Raw genomic sequence first — 16446 nt, forward strand, 5'->3', positions numbered from 1 at the left:
AATATTTTTCAAATTGAAATAAACTATTGTTCCAAATTGGTTGTTTAGCAAAATCTTTATCAGATAGGTTAGAAATGTCAAAGAAAAATGATTCTACAATATCATGTCTTTCATAGCCTATTCTATATTTAAATATAAAATGCTCTGGTTTTATATTTGAAAAAAAATTATTAGATACAATATTGATGTACTCGTACATATTTAAGAAATACAAATGTTTAGAATTAATATTGTTAAATTTGCAGATATGCTCTAGCTGTTATAATACAAATTGCATATATAGTTAAGGGCTGTTCTGAAATGAAATAAACGGAGAGAAAAAACACACATAAAAACCCAAACCAAAACAAAACAATGTTTTATTGCTAGTAAAAAACTCGAACGCATCATAGGTTTTACTGCTGAAAATTAAATGAATTGAATGCATCACTGAGAGTATTGCATTACAAAGCTCCTCCTAGAAATATACGTCATACAATATTTACAAAGCTGCAAGTATATATTTGTGAATCATTGAATCCAAGCAAAAGGTTTCAACAAACAAACATTTACTCAACATTAAATATTTACATAGCGAACCTATAAATATGCTGATATACAACATAATTTTATTCAAAGAGAGGCACACAGCACAAATAAAAACATAATTCGCTTCAAAAAGTCCTAAAACTTAAGAATAAACACCATTGTCAACGTTGCTTTATCAAGTTTGCCCCCCCCCCCTCTGAAAAAAAATCTCTATCTAGGGTTCCCCCTTTCCTCCTCTAGCAATTATATTAATGTAAGGAGTAAAATTCTTATTCGTAGCTGTAAAATTAAATATTACGATATAGCCACTGCATTTTTAAGAAAAAAAGTTGCATTTACTTTTTAAATTCACTTTCAATATTTGGCATCCATTCAGGTCATATTCTAAAGCCAGTGCTGTGTGTAGTGTGAATTCAAGTTTGTTCGAGCTATGATTCACGGGAGTAGAGAAATCCACAATGGCGAGTCAAATTATTACATGAAATGTGGTGATGTCAAACACTCGAACAGTGCATGATCAAAATCAAAAGTGCACATGAAGATTACAAAAGAGGATCAGAGCAAACACGGACCTCTACAAAAATTAGAGGTAGGATCTGGTGCCATGGAGAAGTGAGCTCACCGGTTACATCCACCGTGTGCTCTTCAGTATAATCGGGAAATTCAGTGAATGACAATGGCCTAACATTAAATATGAAAAACGTCAGTCTGTATTCAACCTATTCGATTTGTACAGAAACATTGGCAACATTCAGCGCGGGGGTGTTAAGGAAGCATATGGGCAATTTAGCGTCTTATTTTGACTGTTATATTCAAAATCGTGAAATTATATAATTATTTTGAATAAGATCAAAAACTTAGTATTCTCCTTTAAAATAGATGTCAGTGCAATAAAATCGGGTAGTACATCACTGCCACATTGGTGCATTATCACGTGACAACTATAAATAGCTTACGTATATTCCTTAACATAAAATGAGGTAGAACAACACTACCCCGCGGTTTCCAAAATAAAATAAACATACCAAGTGAAGGCAAAACATCTCAGTTTAATCAAAACCGCTGCTAGAATCCTATGTTTTTCCTTATTTAAAAGTTATTCATCTGGTTCTCGTAAAACCTCCCCAACTTTTATAAAGTTTGCTTGGAAAACGGCAAATTGCATCAAAGCAACACACAACATGGGATTCTAGCAGCACTTTTTAATTTAAGCATTGATCAAACTAACGATACGTATAAAATTTCAAGTTCAATATATACGGGGTAGTGTTGTTCTAAACGGATTTTTATATCGTAAACAACGACAGAGGAAAGCCTGGCCGAGAAATAAAAGCAAATTTACATACCTTTTAGCGAATGATTGATAAAACTAACATCTTTACCAGTATTCATATGTTCAGTTCTTAATAAACCACACCACAATACTTTATTAGAGTTCTTAGATTAGTCATATTTTGAATATGTTTACAATGCTTTCCGATCAAATTCACACGACATTCAACTTTTAGTCATGACGTCATCAATGTGTAAATCTACGTAATACAAACTAATTTCTGGAGAAAAATTGTCTTCAGTATTTTTTATTTGTTTTTGGTCTACGTTTCGTTGCTTATATATTTGAATATGTATATAATAACTAAGATTTGTGATTTCACGAAATTACATGTAACTTAGATTCCATATGCTTCCTTAACACCTCCGCGAGGTGATTGCCATTATAAAACCCCTCTTGAGCTTGGCAAGGCATATCTACTAGAACAGGCCCCGCCGTCACCAAAATTTTTAAATCCCTCAGCTCAGTCCTCAACTCAAAACCTAAAAGGAACAGTGCATGAATTTGGGGTAAAAACTCAGACTTGAGGCTGAGTAATGACTTGAGGAAAGTTGGTGACGGCGGGGCCTGTTTGCTGCTTCATCTACAACATATCATTAACTAACTAATAATGAAAAGTCATATATTTGAATATCAATATAATATGAAATTGTCATGAAGATTTTACTTAATACAAATTAACACTGGAATAACTGTCGTGACTGTATTTTCTCTGAATTTATTTTTATCCCCCATCAATGTATGACACAAATAAATGCAAGACAGTATATTTGCTGAGGCCTGGGAAAACCAAAACAAAGTTATTCAACATCTAGAGCGATTCTCTCTCTTTTTTCTCTCAATGTTTCTTTTTCTTTCTTATCAAGCTAATGTGCAATTTATTATGATTTACTCTATATGAATACTTGAATAAGTTAATAAATTGAGACCGTGGCTTCTTAAAACAGAATGTTGGCTCTGAATTTAAATGAGATTTCACAAGAAAAATGGCTGATGCAATCGTTTCAAAATATATCCTAATAATTAATATGTAGGATTCTCTGGCAATTGTAAAGTGCTGATACAGCAAAAGTTAGACATTAATATGTTATTTTCTACAGCTCTAGGCCACAAATACTCTTTCAAATTCAAGGCAAAATGATTTGACAGTGATTTGTTACAAAAATTATTCATGATTATATCAACCGATAGTTGCTATATATATTTCCTAGTAACATTGGAAACCAGAACTCCAAGACCTTTTTGTGTAATGACACTGAATTTATTCTTGTATTTTGAATATTATTGAATATATGGTTTCCACAGGTGATATATAATCATATACAATTATAATATTACCAAAATATTCTCACTCTATACATTCACTCATTAAATTATCTTTAGTTAGATAGTATTTAATCACACATATTTAATCCAATTCACTCATCAAGTATAAAAGCGATTTAGGACTACTAGATGGTGTAGTTAGTCGAGTTGACGAGCTATGAAGCAGACATCAACAGTCTGTCTTGGTTGGCGTCCTGATATTAATTTTTAAAGTTCGTGCTAAAAATTAGATAATATAGACTGACATGCACACTCACTCACTTGAACCCGAAAAACAGTGTAACAAATTTGGCTTTAGATCAATACGGACATCAATTAAAAAAAACCAATATACATGTAGCAACTGAAAATCATAAAAATAAAACTGTGAACATTCTTACTTCTTCAGACATATCAAACTTCAACTGGCTGGGATCCTATAACCCAGTCTCCGTATCAGTCAGTAAATGGATAAATTTTTTGGAATTATTTTGGAAAAAAAAAACATTAGTATCTGGCAACACGTTATCATCTATATTTGGTAAAGACAAATTAGAATTATGTGACACACCAGACCGGAAATACATGATCTGATTCTACAGTCAAAAGATCGAACTGTGTTGTTACCGAGTTTTCAACGACCAACGTCGATATTATCAGCACATGATGTACCAAATGTATTTTTGCACGTTACACCGAAAGATTCACTGGAATCATTCTAATGGTAAATACGTTAGTTAACATACCACTGTGTGCATTTTCCTTACTAACCTTTTGTTTACCACCTAGCTAAACTCTGAATCATTATCATCCTCACTGATCTTTTGTTTACCACCTAGCTAACCTCTGAATCATCCTCATCCTCACTGACCTATTGTTTACCACCTAGCTAACCTCTGAATCATCATCATCCTCACTTGAATCAGGTGATGTTGGTGACTCTGACTCTGCTAACACCTTTTGACGCATGTCTCTCCTCTTATTTTGTGTGTCTGGCTGTTTGGGAAATTCAGTACATGCAGCATCTGAAATTGACATTAAAGGTAAAAGTAAATTTCTATGCAATGTTCTTACTGTTTTCTTTCTGGACTCTTTCTGCACCTTGTACACCGTAAAGGGTGATTTTTGATTTTTTTTGTACAGAAATACAAATGTATAGCAAAATTATTTACTTATTAGTTTTATGCACGCAAAGGTTTGTTTGTTAGCAAATTATCAATAATTATGAGTTGTCTTCTTTGCAAAGTTCATTGCATTACTAAAAATGTCTTCAAATTACTGATGTTTAAGTAATTTCTGACAATGAAGTTCGGGGTTGAGAAATGTTGTTAAGAAATAAAAAAAAATAGGCGTTATTTCAAAACAACATTTCTCTATCTAGAAGGTTTTTGTTTTTCTGCAATATTCACGAAAACAAAAACTTTATTATAGTAGCAGCTCAGTATTTCCACTGACTGTTTGGCATTTAGAGAGACGATCTAGGTCTTTAACATAGCTGTTTTGTTATCAATTGTGTACATGTGTATCAATCACATGCTATCGATTGAAATGACATGCAGAATGAGATGAATGCTGGGGAAAACGTACCAAAGAACATCCCTAAAAGAAAACGTACCCAGGTACATTTCACTTGGAGAAAATGCACCCTAGAGAAATCGTAAACTGAATGTAAAATAGATTTAAAAACTTATCTTTTGACGCAACAGAATAAATTAAGCAATACACATTCATTTGTATCATTTGTTTACTATTATCTAGTATAACAATTCACATATATTAAAAAATAAACATTAAATGTGGTTTCAAGCGCACTTGATAGGATTACATGAGCAGTTTAACAAGAAACAAATTAATCATTCAATGCATATAAAATCGCTAAAAACCTAAAACTTATTGGTTTGATTGCATTATAACTGGAGAACTTAATGATGAGTAATAAAATTACTATAACTAATTGAGGATACTTATAACAAGACTGGTAAATTATTTCTTTTGTTTATAATTATCATTATACTCAGAAAATATAAAAATATACAACAATTTAACAACTATGTAGGTAAATATAAATTATATGACTTAAACTTGATGTACCTTGTTGGTATCTTATTCTAAATACTACATTAGCCAAAATAAAGTTTATAAATTTTGAGCTCAAATTATGTCCAACTCCCTTCAAATATTGAACTGATGAATATATAAAACTTACTTTACGAGATCGATCTATACAAAATTATCATTTATAAAATTCATATATCTATCGTTGTGCACCAAAATAGTTTTTATAAATATTTCACATTCTGGTTATGATTTCTCTAGGGTTAATTTTCTCTGAGAGAACATCTTCAATTGTAAGGGTATTTCAAAAAAGATTATTAATAATAATAGTAATAATAATTATCATTTTTGATTAAAACACGCAGTGCCAATGTAGTAGGGAGGTCCTTTGAACAATGTTATTTTTTCAATCGTAGCTTAGAATGATTTTTTTTTCTTAATATTAATTTAAAGATTTATATTTTTTCTTTACATTTCTCTTTCTACAAACATATCATGTCATATGATATTGTATATTATGTGCACAATAGTGAACATCTTGTAAATTGCCAGAACTTCTATTCAAACCCCCTGTATATGGAATAATTATTTATTGATTAATATTATTATAAATATCACTATTAATCTAAATTATTTCAATAGTGGTTTGGGGTGTACTTTACTACTACCACTATTGAAATACATTATTTCAATAGTGGTTAAGGATGCGATTCATTTCAACCACTATTGAAACTTTATTTTAATAGTGGTTGTGGATACCTTTCATTTCAACCACTATTGAAATAAAGTATTTCAATAGTGGTTGACGATGCATTTCAGTTTTATGTCTATTATTATGTCTGTTTGTAACACTTTCCTTTCTGCTAGAGGAGTTTCTTAAGAAAAGAAGTATGTCTTATGAGATGATTTTTTGATTATGATGTTCTTTGATTTACCTCTATATGGTCATGTTCCCCATACCACCTGTCATCTGGAACCGAAAGTGTTATGCACAGTAGGAATAATAGGCATTAAAATAACATCATACCTCTATTGTAATATTTTATTTCAATAATTGTTCTAATGATCTGCATCCTTAACCACAATTGAAATAAATTATTTCAATAGTGATTGTAATGAAATGCCTATCTACCCACTATTGAAATAATTTATTTCATCCAATATTGGTCTTAATGAAGTACATCCCTATTATTGAAATTATTTATCCTAATAGTGATATTCATTATTACATAAATCTATAAAGATATATAAGCTATAAATTGTTTTTTAATACGCAGGGGTTTTGAATAGAAGTTCTGGCAATTTACAACGTTACAAGGTAAAGAAAAAATATGAAAACATTTCTATATGTCAATCTGCGAGGATTGGTTATTTCTGCACAACAGTGAACATCCTAAAACAAGTACATTTATATCATAGTCTTGATTATTATTACCGTAAATTATGCAAGTCTTTAGTACCTTAATTTTGTATTTGAATTGTTTCTTAGACGAAAACAAATGTAAATGCATGTTTATCTGCGAGAATTGGTTATTTACTTCTACACAGCAATGAAAATTGTAACATAATTGTGTATTTGATATTATTCGTTAGATTTCTTTCATTTCAAAATAGTTTGCAAATATGATATATAACTTCTTTCTTTCCAAATGTGTTACAATAGTGATTAGATAGTTATATTTATAAAGTAATTCATTCCCATCTAAGATAAAAAAAATAATAGTAGCTGACCTTTAATGGTGTCTGTAAAATATTACTTATTAGGTTAGTTACTGACTCACTACGGATATATATTGAGTTGATCAATCTCATAGATGGCGAGGCGAAGCCGAGCCGTCTATGAGATTTATCAACCCAATATATTTCCATAGTGAGTCAGTAACTAACCTAATAATTGTTTTGTTTTCCCGAGGACTATCAAGCGACATGTTTATTCACAAATAGCGATGATCTACGCAAAGCCATGTACAAGATGTCTACCACCTTGTCCAATTTAACTGATTTAAACTCTTTGACATTTTCAATCCCACCTTTCAAATACTGTTTAAAAATCTTTGCTTTACCCATGTTTACTTACAATGTTTTGTTGCTATTCAGTTTTAAATGTTTTCTCCCCCCCCCCCCCCCCTGTGCAGAGATTTGAGCAAATATCGACGCTGCCATTTTGTTCTTCTCCAGACAAAACAATGTGACGTCAATACTCTAAGGGCAACTACTCTAATTTCAAAGAATTTCAAAGGGCAACTACTCCAAATACATTAAGAACTTACGGCATGCGGTTTATGTATTAAATTCTAAGAAATGTCGAAATGAGTAAGCGAAGAGTCGAACAATGACGGCCATATTGCCTAATATTATTTCTCACCGAACAAATATAGAGATATATGAGGCAAGTGTGACATTTCAGTCCAAGGGAAAACAATAGTTCTTATCATGAAATACATCCCCAACCTCTAATAAAATCATTACTTCAATAGTGGCTGTATTTCAATAGTGGTTGCAAAGTGATTTTTCTAATGAAATACGTCCCCAACCACCATAGACATAATTTATTTCAATAGTGGTTTTATTTCAATAGTGGTTGCAAGTTGATTTTTCTAATGAAATATATTCCCAACCACTATTGAAATGAATTATTTCAATAGTGGTTTTATTTCAATAGTGGTTGCAACACTGCATCCTTAGACGTTTTGATACGTCTATAAAGGATGCAATCGTCAGTGAAGGGTCTCACTGAGGAGCCATTCTTTATATACTCTGGAAGGTCATTGATATATAATAGGAATAATCTCGGACCAAGGACACTCCCTTGAGGAACTCCTGATAGAACTGGAGCTGGGTCAGATTTTCCATTCTCAAGGATTATTGTTTGTGGCTGATCACGCAGGAAGTCAGCAATCCAGCTATGTAGGCTTCCCCGAATTCCATAATGATGTAGTTTGCTCATCAGTCTAGTGTGCGGGACTTTATCAAAGGCCTTAGAGAAATCCAACAGAATTACATCTGACTGGCGTTTGTCGTCAATAGACTTGGCAAGATCCTGTATAGTAACAATCAGCTGAGTCTCACAGGATCGTTGCTTTCGGAAGCCATGTTGTGCGTCCGTTAGCATTCTCTGGCCTTCAACATGCCGCATGATGTTGCTGGTGATGATGTGTTCAAGCATCTTACATGTTATAGATGTGAGGGACACTGGTCTGTAATTCTCTGGTTTGTTTTGGGCTCCTTTTTTGAATATAGGTACCACATTTGCCCTTTTCCATTCCTTTGGGATGACTCCTTGGTTTATGGATGCCTGAAAGAAAACTGTGAGGACCGGAGCTAGATCCGCCCCAAGAAACCTTAGCAGTCTTGCAGGAATACCATCAGCTCCAGTGGCTTTGTGGATTTGTAGACTTTGAATAAGCTTGTTGACACCAGCTTCTGAGATGTTAATACAGTTCATTGCAGGATGTGTTTCAGAACCCATGGATTTTATGTTGTTCACCGGTTCGTTGGAGTTGAATACTGAAGAGAACTGATTGTTCAGGATTGAGGCTTTGGTGGTGGGATCTGTAAGTCCGTCGCCTGCTTTTAATGGCGCTACCCCTGTACTGTCCTTGTTCTTGCTGTTGATGAATCCCCAGAATCGCTTTGGGTTGGATGTACAGTCTGGTGAGATGATGTTATTGATATATTCATTGTATGCCTTCCTGCATGCATCTCTAGTTTTGACTTTAAGATGTTGGTATTTTTTTTATCCTTAGGATGTTTTGTTGATTTTGCCTTGTTGAATTGTCTCTTTTTTCTCCGAGACAGAGCTTTTATCTCTCGGTTTATCCACGGTTGGTTAAATCTGCTGCTTGACATCTTTGATGGTACTGTAGATTCAAGGATCTTGTTGAGTGTGGTACTGATGGAGTTCCACATATCCTCTATCAGCGATGAAGAGTCATAGTTGTTAAGGAACTGCTTTTTAAATTCAATGAATTCTGACTTCATCTTATTTTCATCAGCTTTCTTCCATAGATAGATCTTACGTTTTACAGGTTTTCCACGTTTTGCCACAGCTGGTGTTACAACAAAGACTGCATCGTGATCTGATAAACCCGGTATGGGGGTGCATCGGTTGACGAGGCTTGGTCGGTTTGATAGGAATATATCCAATGTGTTGTCTAGGCGAGTTAGGAAGGTCACCATCTGTTCCAAGCCACAATTTTGCAAGGTGTCTAGGAATTTCAGGTTAATTGCTGAACTAAAATGGTTTCCTTTGATGGATACGTCTGTCCAGTTGATGTCAGACAGGTTCATATCCCCACCTATCCAGAATATGGCGTTTCTGTTGTTGTTGTTGTAGAGATTTTGGATTGTGTCACAAAGATGATCTATGTATGTTTCCTTACTAGACGGTGGTCTATGCACACTTCCGATGATGATTGTATTTCAATCGAGACGGAGTGTAAAGTATATCATTAAGAGGTAATTTTATGGATGTATTCTGTAAACGTTGTGTTATGAATACGCAGAATAATTTCTTTGAATTTAAATTGAAAAACAAATTTTCATATCTTTGAAATTAAATTAGTTTGTTAGTTTGTAAGAACAAACTATATACTTCTATTTAGCGGACTCCAAGTCACACTAATTGCTGCAGGTCACCCACCCCGACGGCAACCACCCAAATTCTGTATACACATACTGTATACGGAATGTTACGCAATTCACCTTTCTCTGTTGGTGAACTGAAACTGCGAAATTTTAACGTGTGATGGATACTCCAGAATATATGAATATTCATATTTTAAATCCCGGGTTTTGAACAACCAACATAAATATTGGGCGACCCACTAAACATCATACTTTTGCTAGATCGGATAAGGAAGTCAGTTTTTAAATACACACGATTTTAACAGAAGCATGTTTTCCTTAAACTGATTGAACCTTTTTTTTTAAAAAAAACGATTGATAACAAGTTATACAACTTATAATAATATCTTTCGTTGGCACGGATGTCTGCGCGAGGGGGTCATCGATGTGGGAGAAAGCCAGAGTGCCCGGAGAAAACCCGCGTGTCCAAGCACGCAACCAGCATATTCATTCAACCAATGTCGATCACGGGGATTGAACTCTGGTCGCAACGGTGATAAGCGAGTGCACTTTAAACAGTTTAGATCTACACGTACTTTGTTATTCATTAAACGAATTCTTTGAACTTATTTAAGAGAAATAGTCAAGTGTAAGGTATGTTTTAAAGGTAAAAATAAATTATGAAAGATTGTAAATGAAACGCTAATTAGTATCCCCTTTCTCGAGGCCAAATAAGACAATTATTTTGATGAAATATTTAATATGTAATTAATCAAATCATTTGATAACCAAGCATTGTCAGCGATGAATGTGCCAAAATTAATTTATATGTAATGATATAGAGTATACAAAATAGTATACAAAATTCTGTATAAGCATAATTACACGTTCCTTTAACTTCTCCAACTTTTTTTTTAAAACAATAATAATAAATTGTAACAATGAACTCCATTTATAAAATAAAGAATATTTCCTGTATGAGAAGAAATTGGGGAAGGTAACTCGCGTTAAAAACAAGAACAGTTTTCACCTGGGACTGGTTTCGGTGTGGACAAGGTGACAAGCTGTACCGCGAGGATGCACGGTTTAACCTGAGTTACCTTTGCTAAACCGTGATCAATTTCACACAACAAGGACTCGCGGTAAATACGCAAACCGCGTTGGCCGTAGAGTATATATGTGTTTTTAAAGTGTGTGATTGTGTGTATCAGTATATGTGTTGAAGTTTCTGAAAATGTGTATCAGTATATGTGTCAACGTGTGTAATTGTGTGTAATGCTATGTGTTGAAGTGCAGGATTGTGTGTAACGGTGTATGTTTAAAGTGCTTGGTTTTGTGAAACGGTATATGTCTTAAAGTGCACGATTGCGTAAAATGATATGTGAGTTAAAGTGTGTGATTGATTGTGTGGTACAGTTTATGCGTTAGAGTGCGTGATTGCGTACAACTATATGTTTTAAAGTGTGTGAATTGGTATAACGGTATGTGCGTTAAAGTGTGTGATAATGTGTAACGGTATATGTGTTAAAGTGTGTGATTGTGTGTAACGGTATATGTGTCAAAATGTGTGATTGTGTGTGACGGTATATGTATTAAAGTGTGTGACTGTGTGTGATGGTATATGTGTTAAAGTGTGTGATTGTGTGGGACAGTATATGTGTTAAAGTGTGATTGTGTGTGACAGTATATGTGTTAAAGTGTATGATTGTGTGTGACGGTATATGTGTTGAAGTGTGTTACTGTGTGTGATGGTATATGTGTTAAAGTGTGTGATTGTGTGTGACGGCATATGTGTTAAAGTGTGTGATTGTGTGTGACGGCATATGCGTTAAAGTGTGTGATTGTGTGTGAAGGCATATGTGTTAAAGTGTGTGATTGTGGGAGATAGTATTTGTGTTAAAATCCTGATTGCTTGTAGCGGTAAACATGTTAAACTTTGTGATTGCAAATAATGTTATTTGTGTTAAAATGTGATTATGTGAAACGGTATGTGTAAAAGTGTGTTATTACGAGTAATGGTATATGTGTTAAAATGTGTGATTCCGTGTAACAGTATATGTGTTAAAGTGTGTGATTGTGTGTAACAGTATATGTGTCAAAGTGTGTGATTGCGTGTAGCGGTGTATGTGTTAAAGTGTGTGATTGTGTGTAACAGTATATGTGTCAAAGTGTGTGATTGCGTGTAGCGGTGTATGTGTTAAAGTGTGTGATTGTGTGTAACAGTATATGTGTTAAAGTGTGTGATTGTGTGTAACAGTATATGTGTTAAAGTGTGTGATTGTATGTAGCGGTGTATGTGTTAAAGTGTGTGATTGTGTGTAACAGTATATGTGTTAAAGTGTGTGATTGTATGTAGCGGTGTATGTGTTAAAGTGTGTGATTGTATGTAGCGGTATATGTGTTAAAGTTTGTGATTGCGTGTAGCGGTATATGCTTTAAAGTCTTTGATTGCGTGTAACAATAGATGAGATGCAAGTGGGTGATTGCGCGTAACAGTATTTATACTATATGCGTAAAAGCACCTGATTGCGTATAACAGTGTATGCATTAAAGTGGGTGATTGCCTGTGACGGTAAAAACGTAACAGTTCCTCATTCTGTGTAACATTATATGTGTTAATGAGCATGACTGCAAGGTAACATTATTCAGGTTAAGTAAATACAACTCCGGTAACAGTTCATCTATTAAAGTGTGTGGTTGCCGGAAGAAGATACGTGTATTAAGGTTTGTCCCGGTATTTTTTGAGTGAGATTTATTTAACAGAATTGATCGCATGATCATGTTACAACTATCGACCAACTAATAAGCTTAGGACAGATAACAGTTTTTAAAATAATACTCAGAATTAAACCTATCAATTATAATGAAATTCTTGAAACAACTTTGTGTACTTGGATGTAAAATTCATTTTGTAATTTATTGTTGACTAGTCGCTATTAACATCTGTAAACAGATAGCCATGCTATGACCTTGAATTGCTAGCATTACATAATGGTCACTATGATATTTATGTGTACCTAGATGCTGCGCACTGAATGGTGTTAATGATAATTGACAGAATGAACTCTGTGACTCTTGTAGCAATGCGTAGTATTCCTAAATGATGTTATGAAACCAGGTGCATAATACGGGCATAATAATATCCAAATTGAGAGTTTAACAACATGTGACATATTTGGCGATTCTGTGTCTGCAACGATAGCTCTAGTACTCTATATTGAGTCATGTATTGTGTATTTTATATATTAACCTTTGTAACCTTTTATGCCGTGTATGAATGAACGTATTGTGAGTAAGTGATGCCTCATACTAGGTGGGGGACTCCGAGACCCAGGACTCGGAGACTCAAATCCTGCATCCAGACTCTTTGATTGGCAGTTTTGACGGTTTTGTTACTTTATTTAGGAATAAACTATTAATCTTAATTTTGAACACTAAATGTTCACTCATGATCGCCGTAAATGGGCCGAACTAGTCAGAACTGTCCATCATAAGTAAAATGTTATATATACCCATGTAAAATGATGTTGAGGAGATTAAGATAGATCCCGCAGATAGATAGATAGAGAGATTTAGATAGATTCCGCTTATTGAGATAGATCATGAGACTCCTGATTTGGGCTGCTATTAGCTGATGTAATTGTAACTATACGATCACGCTTAATAAAACCGCTTGAGAAAGAAATACTGGACTTGTCATCACTAAGTTTGAACTGACCCTCAATTGGATCCGTGAGACAGAAGGCTTACATGAACTTTCTTGGTGCCGTGACCAGAAGTCAAAACAGAATACGGTAAGAACCATTTCTATATGTCTCTTATAGCTATCTCGAAGTAAACAACTTTGTCTAAGCAACCAATATGGCAACAGGTGATGGGTTTTATAAAAAAGAACTTAGAAATCAAATGGAGCAATTAGAAAAACAATTCGCGGGGTTGGGTCAGAACAAAGAAAATAAAGGGCAAGAAACAGGTCAAAAGTCCCAAGAAAAAGAGCAGATTAAACAAAATACTTTTGAAACATATCATGATGCTAGGCCGTATGAAACTCGTGAACCTCGACACCGAGTCCCAGATCAGGATGATGATAAAGAATTTTTCATTGGTCAAGTTAAAGCTATAACAGCCGCACTCCCAGTGCCCCTATCTTCTGTGATAACTCCTTTTGAGGGAGATGCTCAAAAATTTAAACAGTGGATAAAGGAAGTTAAAAAGTACAGTGTTATGTCTGGGAAACAAGGTCATGAGATCCCCATGCTTGCATACATAACGAGTAAGGGTTCAGTTGGGGATTATATTAAAAGGTATTTAGATGAAACAAATGCGTCTGAAGAAATCCCATCTTGGAACGATCTTAAGGAATCCCTTAAAAATAGATTTGCAGAAATAACAGATCCCCAACACGCGTTAGCAGTAATGCGTAAGACTCGACAAAATTCAAATGAAAGTGTTCAGTTGTTCGCCGAGAGACTATTGCAAATCGCGGAAGACGCCTACAGTAATGACAGACTAAAAGATCCTTTGATACAACAACAGTTAGTAGATATCTTTTGTGACGGGTTGACATTCGACTATCTCAGAATGAAAATCTTGCGAGAAAACCCTAAAGATTTAGAATCCGCAATTCAAATAGCAATGCGAAAACAAAATCTGAGACAGAGGCAGTAGAAACAAGGCATGTAGAACCAATGGAAATTGACCATGCGCGTAATAGTAGGTGTTTTAAATGCAAACAGACGGGTCATAGGGCTCGATTTTGTACTCAAAATAAACCCCAAGTCAGGTCCCGTCCTCAAATAAATAAACGACCCAGTCAAAACAAACCCGTCCATAATATAGAGCAGAAACCCCGTTCGCATGTGGAATGTTGGAATTGTGGTAAAGTAGGTCATGTGCGTGCAGATTGTTGGGGCTCGCATATGTATCAAAGAGCGCAGCAAAATCGGGGCAGACCATCAAATCGTCAAGGCCGAACATATGAATCTAGCGACCAAGTAAATAGGGGATCATCTCAAAATTTCAAACCTTGCTCTTATTTTGACAAACAAAAACAGGAAAACTGAGACGTTCATCCTTCGTTGAAGCCCAAAGAAAGAACTTTAAACAAAGACCTACATATGAAATTAATTTTACTAACAACCCAAGTAGCTGTTTATTAAAAGTAGGTAAAAATAAATTTAGAGCTTTGGTAGATACAGGTGCAGCCGTATCTCTAATTAGTAAAAAAATGTATGAAAATCTATTTCCCCGCCCCAAGTTGTTTAATAATGATATCCCCTCTTTACAAGCAGCAAATGGCAATTCTTTAATTGCGATAGGGTATGTAAATATTTCCTTTAAGATTTCAGGGTTAACTTTAGACCACAAACTTTATGTGACAAAGGGACTCAACCGAAACATGATTCTCGGTCGTGATTGGCTCAAGAAAAACAATGTTCGTTTATACTTTGATCTTGGACTCATGCGTATTGATGGCAAAGTATACGCGGAACTTAAAGAAGATTTACACATCTCAACTATTGTAAGAACTCCTAAGAAACTTATAATGAGACCAAACACGGTGACTGTATTCTATGGAAAAATAAATAACAATTTTCCTCTGAAAAAAGTGACTTGGTTGAAGTGAACAGCATAGACAATAACTGCATTATGGAAGACCCAGGACTATATTTAAAAGACGCCGTTTGTATAGTTCGGAAAGATAAGAAAGTTCCAATGATCTTCGTTAACCAAACTAACAAAAATTATAAAATTCCAAGAGGCTACATAGTAGGACGAATTACCGCATTAAAACAGAAGGAAATCTCAGAAATACAGACTACTCAAGACACAAAAGAAGAAATTGATGTACCTAAGAGATTTGAACACTCAATCAAAAGACTTGTGAGCAAAAACAATGATTTATTTGCAAAGAAAGACAGTGATCTTGGAGTGACTGACACTGTTAAAATGAAGATAGAAACTGGAGATCACCACCCAATAAAGAACAGACCCTACCGTGTACCCTTAAATAAAAGACAGATAATTGACAAGGCCATACTGGAAATGATGGACGCAAAGATTATTGAGAGATCACAATCACCTTGGTCATTTCCCTTAGTAGTGGTGAAGAAAAAGGACGGATCAGACCGGATGTGCGTTGACTTTAGAAGCTTGAATAAGATAGTTAAACCCGTATCATTCCCGCTACCGTTGATTGATGACATCCTATGTTTACTAGGTAAGGCAAAATATTTCACTGCACTAGACTTAAAGAGTGGATATTGGCAAGTGAAATTAGAAGATTCAAGTAAAGAAAAAACGGCCTTTGCATGTCACAAAGGACTATTTCAATTCAACCGTATGCCATTTGGGTTGAGTAATGCACCAGCAGTTTTTCAGGAGCTGATGAACATAGTTCTTCAAGGACAAGAGGAGTTTGCTATCGCATACCTGGATGACATTCTTATATTCTCAGAGACACCGGAAGATCATCTTCGTCATATTCAAGACATTTTCAACCGCCTAAGGAAGCATGGACTTAAAATGAAGCTAAAGAAATGTAGTTTCTTCAAGGAACAGACAGAATATCTTGGTTTCATCATTGATGAACATGGCGTCACACCTGATCCAAAGAAAGTCGAAGCTATAAGAAAGTTACAAGCGCCCACTACAGTCCG

The 16446-nt window shown here is 34.6% G+C and overlaps 1 protein-coding gene across 1 annotated transcript; it reads right to left on the reverse strand.

Moving 5' to 3' along the window:
- Window positions 1-2378: 2378 nt before the first annotated feature.
- On the reverse strand, window positions 2379-9511 carry LOC128172041 (uncharacterized). The gene is made up of 4 exons (XM_052837811.1): window positions 9115-9511; window positions 8018-8872; window positions 4061-4191; window positions 2379-2444 (listed from the first exon to the last, which is right to left on the reverse strand). Exons 1-4 carry the CDS (start codon window positions 9509-9511, stop codon window positions 2379-2381), a joined length of 1449 nt encoding a protein of 482 aa, XP_052693771.1.
- Between the last annotated feature and the right edge of the window lie 6935 nt (window positions 9512-16446).

Source organism: Crassostrea angulata, chromosome 2, assembly GCF_025612915.1.
Source record: "Crassostrea angulata isolate pt1a10 chromosome 2, ASM2561291v2, whole genome shotgun sequence".
NCBI classification, from domain to species: domain Eukaryota; kingdom Metazoa; phylum Mollusca; class Bivalvia; order Ostreida; family Ostreidae; genus Magallana; species Magallana angulata.